At 40.9% G+C, this 12,313-nt stretch overlaps 1 protein-coding gene across 8 annotated transcripts in view; it reads left to right on the forward strand.

The window, feature by feature from the left end:
- Positions 1-10,061, forward strand: part of C35H10orf67 (chromosome 35 C10orf67 homolog) — a 105,266-nt gene extending 95,205 nt beyond the window's left edge. For all 8 annotated transcript variants that reach the window (XM_074358267.1, XM_074358278.1, XM_074358274.1 and 5 more), the window contains one exon: positions 9,393-10,061. In XM_074358267.1, the coding sequence (XP_074214368.1) occupies positions 9,393-9,484 (92 nt within the window). In that variant the 3' untranslated portion in view covers positions 9,485-10,061. The remainder of the gene's footprint in view (positions 1-9,392) is intronic.
- Positions 10,062-12,313: the final 2,252 nt, after the last annotated feature.

The following is a 12,313-nucleotide window of genomic DNA, read 5'->3' on the forward strand; positions in this document are numbered from 1 at the left end:
TTAAGTCAGAGGATCTGGAGTAGTGTAAGACATTGATCCTTGGAAATTTGTACAGATTTCCTTTGAGAGTACTTTGTAAGCTTTCCAAACAAACTTGAAAGTAATTTTTCTTTTCTATTTTTTGAGTGCAGAATTCTGTACCTATTCGGTCATCCTGTTAATTTGTTAGTTCAAATGTTTTCTATTCTAATTATTTTATGCTTAATATCTTATTTTTCTGAGAAAAAATGTAAAAATATCTCACTGTAATTGAGAATTTATTGGTTTCTCTTAATAACTGTTGATTTCTGTTTAACATCTTTCAAGTCTGCATAAAATGCATCCTAATTTATTATATTTTTTTCCTTGGTGATTCATTGTATACAATATTCCTCTGTATCTCTTGTAATTCCTTGATGCCTCAAATTCTATTGTATCTGATATAAATAACACTGTAATAACTTCCTTTTTATTAGCATTTGCATTAAATTTCTTTTCCCATCCTTTTATTTTTAGTCATTTTATAATTCTTTATATTTGATTTTTCTCTTTTAACCAACTTAAAATTAGATATTTTACTTTTTAGTTTTTGATAATATCTACTTTTTAATGAATGAATTCTATTTACAACAATTATAATTATTGATAAATTTAGACTTATTTCTACTATCTCACTTTTTACTTCCTAATATTTTGCTTTACTTCCTAATGTCTGTTTTCATGCTTTCTTGGGGATTGATATTGTTATATTGTTTCTCCTCTGGTGGGTCTGAAAGCCACAAGCTCTATTTCTTTTATTTTGGTGTGAATGTTTATGTATATGTCTTATGTTTTAGTATATTTGTATATCTTATATTTTAGTATATGTGTATGTTAAAAAGTAACATTACTTCAAAAATTTGTTTAGTGAGGACCTATTGATAGTAAATTCTGTTTGTCTTAATTTTATCTCACTCTTGAGGACAGTTTAGCAAGATACGATATTCTAGGTTGGCAGTTATTTTTTCCTCCACATTTTGTTATTATACCATTGCCTTTGAGCCTCTTCTTAGGGTTATTGACGTCTGTTGTCAATTTGTTAACTGTTAATGGTCATTTTGTGTTTTCTTTATGGTAGCATTTAAGGTTTAGTTTTTATTCTTTTTTTTTTTTTTAACATTTTTTATTGTTATAGTCATTTTACAATGTAGTTTTTATTCCTGATGGGCTGTAGTTTTACTACAATGTACTCATTGTATAAAATATATTTTATCTTTATAAATATTCAGAGTATAATTTGGATTTGATGACTCATATCTTTCTTTACTTCTAGAAATTTCTCAGCTACTATCTTTTCAGATATTGCTTGTGTAACATTCTCTACATTATTTTCTTCTGAAGCACCTCACAATCTCTTCTCATGCCTCTAACCTAAATTTTCTGATTTTTATGTGTATTTCTCTGTTGTGCATATGTCTGGATTCCTCAATCTTACCTTTTCCAATTTTCTAATCCTCTCTTCAGCTATGCCCAATTTAGCCTATGTTGTATTTTCATTTTAGTGACTTCAAAAAAAAAAAAATTTCCCAAGACTTTAAATGGATTCATTTTCATAGCCACCAGTTCTTATTTTATTCTGGCCTGTTTTCTATCATAATTTATTTTTTTTAGTGGGCACTATCTGCTATTTCTTTGAGCATACTAAACATACATGTTTTTTAAATCTTTGTCAGACTGTTTCACCAACTTAAGTGAATTTGTGTTCTGATACCTTATCTTTCTGTTCTTTTATTTATTTTAGAACTTTGGTTTACAGGCTCAAGTTTCTCTCCATCATTCAGTCATTCATATGCATTCGCTCTTACTGTCGCTCTCCTCCCCACCCCCAGGCCTCCAACCTGAATGCAGGATTTCCTAAATACAGGTCTGTGACTGCACACACTTCTGCTCCTCACTCTCAGTCTACACAGTTCTTTTAAGTTTGGGGTGTCCCTTCTGCTGTGACATTAGGGTCTTGAAGCTATCCAGTGGCTTGGCTTAGTTCCTCTGAGTGAAGTAAGTTTTGCCTCCAAGCCTCCCTAAACCCATAGCTTTCTCAAAAGCCTGAGCCCCAGGTTAGAAACTATTTTTTTCTCCCAGTTTCCTTTCATTCATACTTCTGTCTTCAAGGAGTGATTTGTTCTTTCACCCAACATGGAGCACATTTAGCCTCTGTGACAAAAAGGGGGCTTTCTTCCTGGCTGTCAGAATGAACTTCTGCAGCTGGAATTAGACAGGCCTGTGGTTTCAGCCTGTGCATGTGTTTCCTAGCGCTGCTGTAACAAAAGAAAGCCACCTGATTGGCTAAACCACAGAAATTCATGGTCTCCCAGCTCTGAAGGCTGGAAGTTTGAAATCAAGGCATCAGCAGAGTTGGTTCCTTCTGAGGGTTGTGGGGGGTGGGGGTGGAGGAGCATGTTCCATGCTGCTCTCTCAGCTTCCAGAACCTCAGGTGTTCCTTTGCTTGTACATGGCAGTCTTCTCCCATGTCTTCACATTGGCTTCCCTGTGTGTGTGTGTACTTTCCCCTTTTTATGAGGACAGTGACATACTGGATTAGTGTGCACCCTAATGACTTCATCTTATCTCCATCATCTGCAATGAAGTACCTACTTCCAAATAAGGTCACATTCACAGGGACTGGACGTTAGGACTCTGTGGTGTCTTTGGAGGAGACACAATTGGGTCCAAGAGTCTTGCTCACTGCTTTACACTTCTTTACCTGAGAAATGTTTTTCTTGTTTTGCCCAGTATGTCTTCGGGTTTTTTCCTTTTTCAGTTGTATTTATCACATCCATACATTGTACTAATCATGAACTTGTTACAGTGTACTTCCTCCTCCCCCCACCAAAAAATTCCTGTATGTTCAAACCAGGTTTCTTCATGTTTCCAGGCCAAAGACCCTTCATTTGATTTCAGCCTTACCTTAAGTATTCAATCTATTCTAAGAACACTTCCCCTTTGTAAACAATGGCCACATTTATTGTTATCCTGTGCATCAAAAGCATGCATCAAACATCTACCAATATTTACCATTTTTAAAAGAACATCTTAAAAGTCTCTGGTGCATCTTAGTAAGAGTCCTTTCCCCTTGTGTTCTGTCTGTGAAATAGGGAATAAATTACCTTCAATGAGAAAGGATGTGTTTTGGGTTGAATTATGTCCTCTCTCTCAAAAGATTTGTTGAAACCCCAACCCCGGTTCCAGTGAATGTGACCTTATTTGTAAAACAGGGTCTTTGCAGATGTAATCAAGTTAAGATGAGGTCCTTATGGTGGGCCCTAATCCAACATGACCAGTGTCCTTATAGGAAGAGAGAAGTTGGGACCCAGAGATGCACAGAGAGAATCCTATGTAATGACAGAGACAGAGATTGGAGAGAGGCCAGGGAGCCACCCCCGCAAAGGATGTCCAGCCACTGCCAGAAGTTAGGAAGAGGCAAGGAGAGATTCTGCCCAGAGTCTGAGAGTGAGCATGGTCCTGCCAACACCTCAATTTCAGATTTCCAGCCTCCAGAACTCGGAGAGAATACATATGTATTGTTTTAAGCTGTCTGGCTTATGTTACTTTGTTATAGCAGCCCTAGGAAGCTAAAGACAGGAGGGCAACTTAATAACTTCTGTGTGACATCCACATTCAGTAGCTGGACAGCCACCATCCCAGCTGCATTCAGGGACCTTGTATTTCTAGTTGGCATCACATTTTAGGATTAGGAGTTCTGCCGTTGACTTCCCACGTAATGGAGACGTTTATCCTTGACTCATAGGCAAGCTACTTCCTCCCACCTCAAAATACACTGTAGTGTTAAGGAATCAAATGTGATACGGCTAGTGCATATAAATGTGCCTGCCACTTTCCTGGCAGTCAGTAAGTAATCAATAAATGTTTAGTAAAACTGAGTCTGAAGTTCGCTCCACTCAGACTTGTGATTGTATGAACTTGGATTATAACCTGACAACCTCCCCATTCGTCTTCAGACTTAAGAGTCCCACCGTGTCCAGTGCTCTCTTCCTATAAATGTGTCGATGCCTCCTTTTCTTATTCACCCCTCCCCTTCCTGTTCAAGTGAGCACCCTCTGCTCCTCCTCACCTTTAATGTCAGCACCCCCAGAGGGAAATCGGGACCTGCTCTCTCTCCTTCTCCAGCCCCAGGTTACTCCCCGTGGCTTCTGGCTCCACAGCTCCCTGACTTGGCTCCTCCCTAGGTGACCAGAATCCTCCAGGTGTGGAATAGGCTTTCCAGTGTCCCCAGTATGTCTCCTCTCACTTGGCCACACCCCTTGCATTTTGTTGCTAATAAGCCTCCCTCATCTTTTGAGATGCTCTCCTCTTGACCCCAAGATACCAGCCTGTTCTATCCTCCTCCCCCCAGTTCTCAGAGCATCCTCCCCAGTCTCTCCTGGTTCCGCAATCCTGCTCCTGCTCTGAGTCTTATGTGTTGGAGTCCCTAAGGATTTCATTCTTTGATTCACTCTGACACACTTTGTTATTCCTCTGCTTAATCCTTCCATAGATGCCTGTGGCTTTCAGGATGACAGTAAATTCTTCAGCTGAGCATATAAGGCCACGCATAATCCCTACCTCTTCCCGCCAGGAGCTCTCTAATCCAGTCAGAGCAGGTGACTTCCTGTTCCCCACGACTCCAGGCTATTGCATGCTCCTGGGCCTTGATGCATGCCTGCGCCTAGGCGGTAGGTCCTCTGCCTTCTCTTGCTGGGACTCGCTCATATTCTGTGGTTAGCTGGCCATTGATGGCCTTAGGCTGGCTGGCTGCTGGGGTGACAGGGGCAACCATACCTTATATTTCTCATCACTGATTAGGCAAACCCAATCTTGCTTTCATGGTTGTGTCAGGGTTCTTAAGAGCAGCGAAAAGAAGAGTGAGCTCCACCCACTGCACCAGGACTGTGGAATTCAGCTGGCACCACGTCTGCTCCTGTCTCGTGAGTCAAAGCAAGTCTTGTGACTAAGACCAGTCAGTGTGGGAGGCAACTGGAAAGGCGACCACACTACTCAACCTCCTAGGTTTCACATTCTGTCTGCTCGTTCATTCATTCATTCCACAGAGACTTTATGAGCAAAATTTTAGGAGCTGAGGATGCAGAGGGTCTTCTCAGGACTTGGAATTTCTATTCTAAGTCTGACACTCAGAGACTAGCACATTCAGTGAGTCCTACCAGGATTTATGGAGGGCCCATGAGGCAGGGCGAACCTGAGATGGCCTCTCTGTGGTCGTCACCATTTCTGCAGAAATTGCTACCTCCTTACAATCAGGGTTGTCTGTTAGTAGCCTCTTCCCCCGTAAAGATCACAAAAAGCCTAACTATAGAAAAATAGCTATAAAGTATTTGGGGTGTGTACATTTAAAAAATTGTAATGGAAAAATTACTGTATTTCTTTGGCTGCCTATAAATTCAAGCATGACATTGTGTGAAAACAACATTTCTGATAAATATCCAAACATCAAATGTGGGCTAGGGGAGCAACTGAAGTTTCAATCCTCCTTGCTTGTTTATAGGAACAAATTTGCTTGTAACTTCAAATTCATAACTTACACAAATCACAAAGGCTGAAAGTCCGAATGAAAAATCCCCTTTTAAATAACTATCTGAAGCTTCCATATTAGGTCTAATGATTTTCCCTAGGACGAGGGCAGATTGCACTGGGAGCCAGGCTTTCATAAAGACGGGGGCTGGGCCTTGATTTTCTCACAAAAGGCACAATGTGAAGCGCATCTGTGAACATCGCATAATTTGTTATGTTCTACAAAGAGGTGGGTTTTTGTTACACACATACCAAAGCTACTTGGTACTGTTACACCAATGATCTCTATTCAGGTCCCGAAAAGAAGTTGGCCTCAGAAGAGTGAAAGGAGAGTAAATTTTTCTTTAAAAATTAGATACAGATTATCACTCCAAAATGCAGGAGGGAATTTTACAAGTGACGGTGCACTGATCAGCCATCCAGTGGACACCCAGGCCTTTATGAATTGCATGCGAGCTGTGGTCAGCTGTGACCAATGTGGTTTATTACTCTCCAGAAGAGCTGAACTGAGATTATGCATCTAATTTAATTGAGAAATGTTGGGTGAACTTGAACTGTTTCATGGATGTGAATGACCAGAGAATTTATTTGATAAGACATTAAAGGCTGAATATGGTAACGATCCTTTTGATGGTTTGATACAGTCATTGCTTTAGTTCATTAGCAAGTGTCTCATATATTTTTGTTGTTATTGTTCTTCTGGTGATCACATGAGCAGCCCTGATGAAAAAGAGGAGAAACGTTTCTGTGCGACATCATCAGAAAAAGTTTCAAAACTTACCTTTATCGGTAAATATTCATGACAGTTTTTAATGTAGTTAGTGTTTTAAAAAGTGACATCAGCTTTAAAGTAAAGGAAGTTAACAGTAATAAAGTTGTGAAAAAATTAGTGAATCTACTGTATTTTCATGCAGTAGTCCCTAAATTATTTTTAAATATTGTCTTCTGATTTCATTTATTAAGGGGTAAAAAAGTCATCAGGGAGTTAACATGTTATTCACCAACATCCTTTGCATTTTCTTGTAAACTGGGTGCTGTGAGCTCTCACTGATGGCATCTCAATGAAACATTATGATAACTTTATCAGTAACAGAACACACAAGGTGACATCAGATGAAAAGGCACTTTCTCTTCCTACATCTGTAACATTTATGATAAATTCTGCTATATTCTCAATGACTGATGCTAGGGTATCACATTTGGATTGGTATGCGTTTTTTTCTATATTTAAATTAATATCTTTTAAACTACTCACAAGAACTCAGAGATGGAAACTCTAAGAATAAATTACAAAATCATACCTCATGTTCCTAGTGACTCTTTAAATGGGATTTTTCATTGAAACTTTGTCATTAACACAGAAAAGCCTTTTGGTTGTGCCCATACAAGCATAATAAATTGTATATGTTTGTGATGCTGAACGAGTCTTGCCCATATGCTGCACTGCAAAGCTACATGAATGAGGCATTTACCAAATCAGGCCCACCACATTAAACAGAAAAACAATCTTTATTCATGGTAACTTATCAGTTTCAATTAATCAACCCTAACAATGGAAATTCTGATGTGTTCAAGCAACTTGAAAGCAATAGGTCATCTTGAGGGCAGCCATGTTGTGTCTTTGTGCCTAAAGTTTCAAACAAAGCAACATCTCCAATAAATATACATGCACATATATACATACGTGTGCATATATATACATACCAATGGATGGCCACAGCTATGTCGGGTCAGGCCAACCAAAATGCATGTTCATTGTTTATGATTTTTATCATCGCAAATGTCATTGTTTTCCTCCAAGTATTACTTTTTGTGCTCTGCAAGTGTAAACAAAAGGAAAGAAATTTCCATTGGATGACCATCCTTTCAGTTTCTGTGCTGCTATGTGAATAGCATTGTGCAAACCATTCCAATGGTTTTGAAAAGGGGTAACCATTGGTTTGATTTGGTTACACGGTTTAGTAAAGAGCTCCCTCCCACTGCCTTAGGGTCTGTGAAAGGTCTGTGACCTGTTTAGAACTGCCAAGTGAAATGTCATGTCGCCCCTCCCAAATGGGAGTATCTGCATTCATTTGATCAGTATAAAAAATGATTGGGGATGGCGAGATCAGTGCTTTTGAATTGCAATTTATAGCAGTTTACAAAAATGCACATTGTTGGAAAAGAAAACATGGAAGTGTTTCTTTCTAAATTGCATTACCTGTGAAATGTCATTAGTCTTTTAAGGATATTTACATCCTTTTTTATTATTATCATTTAGGAGACTTACTTCAACTAAAGAAAATCAGAATTTTATTATATGGTCATTTTTTAGACTTGTAGTTTGGTTCTAACAGCAGAATTTAAGGGCCACAATGTGTCTGTATTCTCAGGATAAACATAATTTGTTGTCATTTCCACTTATTCATTCTCTAAGATGGTCTTTGCTAATCAGTTGCATTAGCAGAGGAGTCCCAATTATCTTTCCCAGATTATAGAAAGGACTCATTTGCTGGCAAATGCCTTGTCTGCTGACATCTAATAGGGACTCAGAAACCACAGGCATACTTAATTCTACCAGGCCTCCACTATTCATTCCTTCAGTGGTTTGCTACTGAACCTTCTCTGTTGGATGAATACTTTTTCTAAAGTAGATTCATCTGCATGTATGCACAGTTTCATAAAAGGAAATGTTATTTCTTTTCATTAAATGCATGCAAGAGTACATGACCTTTGTCCCAAAAGCTAAGGAAGGCTGTTCAAGTTCATAAAGGCTTAATGCAGCCACCTGGGCCTCTGGGATCCAGAAGTCTTGAAGCTCCATCTCTTTCCCCTTAGGCTGTGGGTGGAATCAGGAATTATTCTGAAGAATTCTTTTAGTAAGAAAAGTTACGTTGGGAAAAAAGCCTCAGGATTTCCCTGGTGGGTACTTGGCTGGAGAAGGAGCGGCCCCGCTTCAGAAAAGACTTGACCCAGATACACTCCCTAACACTCCACTTTGAACCTCCCCACCATTGAAAGCTGAGCTTGTCGCGTTTTTATCTTTGTTCATGTTAAGCCTTCGAGTGACAGCCTGGCTCTGTGTTCCCCTCTCCCACTGCCCCGGCTGTAAGTGTCCACATTGACACCTACCGGTGACCGCAGGCTGCCACTCTTTGTTGCCTTCTCCACGCTCCTGGCTTTCACTGGGATTAGCTCCGGGCCTTTGTTCCCTCTTCAAAGCGGGAACATCACATCCCATGTTGTGGCTTTCCTGTCTCAGACCCCCAACGCTTTCCTCACAATTTACACACCAGGTAAATGTCCCTCCCTACAGAGCAGAGAGCCCAGCCTAGGGTGTGGTTGGGGGTAGGGAGGGCCAAAACTTCCCCATTCCCCAACTTCAGACCCCCATCCAGTTGCTTTTCTTTCCTTCTCATTCAAAGTTTTCTATTTCCTAAGGAGGAAAGATTGAAAGTGCAAATGGAAATGCAAACCTTAGTTAGATCCTTGGACCCAAACATAAGACAGCCCTTGCCTTGTTTTATTCTCTTACAATGACTCCTAATTCTAGGGCGGTAACTTTCAGAGGAAGGTCATTTACTAGCCTTGGTCACAGGCCCCTAAGACAATTTCTCCAGTCTGGCACATCAGGAAGACTATCTCAGGGGAAAACTTGACTGTCACAGAACTATTCTGAAGGCCAAGGAGGAGCTGAAGGTCTGTCTTACCTCCCTCCTGGCTCCAGGATACTGAACAGGCCCCCCAGCTGGGGCCAGGCCTGGGAGGACCCACTAAACAAGAGGTAAAGAGCTCTGGGTGAGGAGAGGGGAGTGGTTTATGTACAGTAAGTAAAACCAAGTTCAATTCTCTTCATCTTCCCATGTATTCAGTGATGCTGTCAGGAACCCCGGAAGAAGAGTCTTTGGGGAAGCCATCGATGCCCCAGAACATGCCAGTGAATGACACGGAAGCTACTGAGTAACAGGACAGGACCGTGGGCTGCACAGAGCAGGACTCCGGAAGGAGGGCCCTCACCAACCTGGCCTAAGGCCTGCCTCCCTGACAAGGGAGACCATCTCCAAGGCATTTCTAAAATAACTGCCCTGTCTCTCCAGATGTCTACTAACCAGCATGCCACACTTGAAGAGGACACTGAGTGCGCCCTCTCTGCACATCTTTCCAAGCCCTTAAGGAAACCGCTCGCTGGTGCTTGGTGAGCTGGGCGCACAGACCCGGAGCAACCGCCAAATCCACCCAGGCACTTCCTGGGCTCAGCGGTGTGCCCCAGCTCCTCGGGGTGGGAAGGAACGATCTTCAATTAAAATGTAAAAGTTTGAGGCACTAACCCTGTGTCACTCCCTCTCTAAGGTACCCAGGCGGTCTAGAACATGAAGTCAAACAGATTTTCTGTCTCCTCACCAACTGACCCCATCAAGGTCAACCGTAAAACCTGGAAGGGGATTTTAAATGTTCTCTTAAGGAGGTCCACTCTCATCTCACACAGGCACGGGGCTCCCAGCCGTATCTTAAACGCCGTACATAAACAATTCTTTAGGAAATGTGCAAACTCTTTGGAGTGTTGCTTTCTGGTAAATATGAAGGTGAAGATTCACGTATCTAGTCTTTCCAGAACGTCAGGTCCCATTTTCTGAAAAGACCGGTTTGCTTTCTTCCATGCGTCACGGCCAACTCAGGCCTTTCTGTTCCCCTGACTACCAGTCAGGCCCAGTCTGTAGGCTGTGGATTACAGATTTCTAAAGCTGTTTATTAAATCTCAAGAAATATATTGGTGGTAGCTGTCGCATAAAGCTGATACACTCTGGTGCAAAAGAAAGCTAGGCAATTTATTTGCGCGTAAAAGGCACTGGGTTTAATTGAAGAGAGACGTTATTTTCAAGGCAAGGACAGAGGGTGGCATAGCGTGGTGGAGCATTATTCGAGCTCCATCTACTATGCACTATATGCCACCGTCTCCAAAGGAGTGTTGCCCTAGAAACTTGTTTTAAATCTGCTGCTATATATCAACACCTTGTTTTAGCAGTCCTTGGCTGAATTACAGTTACACAGTTTGGCGCTTCTTTCAAATTTCCTCCCATCAGTTTGGCTAAAGAAAGGAATTTTTCTCCTTTAGAAATGAATTGGCTTAATTAGTAAGTAGATTAATGGCAATTGCTGGTGAGTTGGTTTCCAGCAGAGTTTCACCAGAGAGGGTTAATCGGAGTCAGGTCTGGAATCTTTCCCAGAACTGGCTGCCAGCCATTTCCACCAACCAATCAACCCTACAAGAAATGGAGGAAATGAAATAGAATTTATATTCTCTGTGCTATTACCCTGGATGGAAATTCCTTGGAAGCAACCTCCTGGTTGGGTGTAGATCAGGCTGTTTCATTTTAGAATTTTATCAGAAACCCTGAAAGGTATTACCTTCAAGATTTATCTGGGTACCAAAGCAGAATTTCAAATGGCACTGTGAGTGTCTCCACAGAACACTGAGGGTGCATTGGAAATGCCTGAGGCACTTAGTCAATTTCAGGGTTTAAAGAAGTTGCAAAAACCTCCTAAGTCCCACTCTAAATCTTATCTACCAGAGATCTTTAACAAAGTTTCCTGTATGTTTTGCAGCCTTTTCAACTTATTTTTCCATAGTGATAAAAATGCATTCATAGTTTAACTTGCAGCTGCATTAGTCTTGCAAAAAAAAAAAAATCCCTGCTGAGAAATGCATATAATAGGAAAAACAGATCGGCTGGACAGCAGTGTAATTAATGCCAGAAAGGGCTGAGGCCGGTTTCATAGTTTGTCTTTTGAGGATATCAAGACGAGACCTGGTGAAAAATGACGCATGCTTTAGCATTTCAGAAAGCTGGCAACTGGCTGCGCTTTTCCTTTTTTCTTTGACTTTCTGCCTTGGAACAAAGAGGTCGGCAGAACTAGCTAGGTTGTAATGAGTTCTATGTCCCTAGCACATTAAGTGCATCATGGAAACATATTGTATCGAAATAGTTTGGAGGAGAATACCGGGGATGAAAGAGAATGGGTGCTTTGATCAGCTCCCTGGGGTCCTGAGCGCGCACAGACTGACTTGCAAGGCGTTATTCAGCTCCAGCTAGACACACTTACAACACCATTCAAAGGAATTTGCATATCTGTAATTTATCACATTGGTCCAGAACATTTTTGCAAGGTAAATAAAAGTTGGCCGAATAAAAAAAAATCAGTCATCTCATATATAGAGGAAACTGTGAAGCCTGTTTTTCCAATAAAAACAGAAATAAATATATCCATAAAACATGACAATTTAGAAGCTGGCTTTATTATAAAATGTGCTTGGAGCAACAGGTTATTTGCTAACAAAGACAAGAGTGGCCACAATTTCTTTGCGCTTCTACTTTAGGGGCGTGTATCTGAAGCTTCCCACTGTAATAAAGGCAGAAAGTTGAATAGATGTGTGGCTATAACCAGCCTGCGACATGCAGAGAAAAATTAGTACACACTTTTCAGGAGATGTGAGAGATGGCTTAATCTCCTTGGTGTCTGTAAATGCTAAGGTTAAATCTCATTTCTTCTCCTGTTAATTTCATTGCCAAGCCCTGGTAGCTGAGTTTAGAAACTCAGGAAGATGAAATGTCCCGACACTCGGTCAATAGGAAAACTTGCTTCAGAATGCCCCATGAGAACAAGTGAAAATTTAACAGGCAGGCATTGTTCTGAGTTTTTAAACAACCCAGTTAAACAGCAAACAAGAATCTTCAACTTGACCTTGGAAAAGGCTGTGTGCCTGCAGATAATCTATCAAACAACTCTGGATGAC

This window comes from Camelus bactrianus, chromosome 35 (genome assembly GCF_048773025.1).
Source record: "Camelus bactrianus isolate YW-2024 breed Bactrian camel chromosome 35, ASM4877302v1, whole genome shotgun sequence".
Lineage (NCBI taxonomy): Eukaryota > Metazoa > Chordata > Mammalia > Artiodactyla > Camelidae > Camelus > Camelus bactrianus.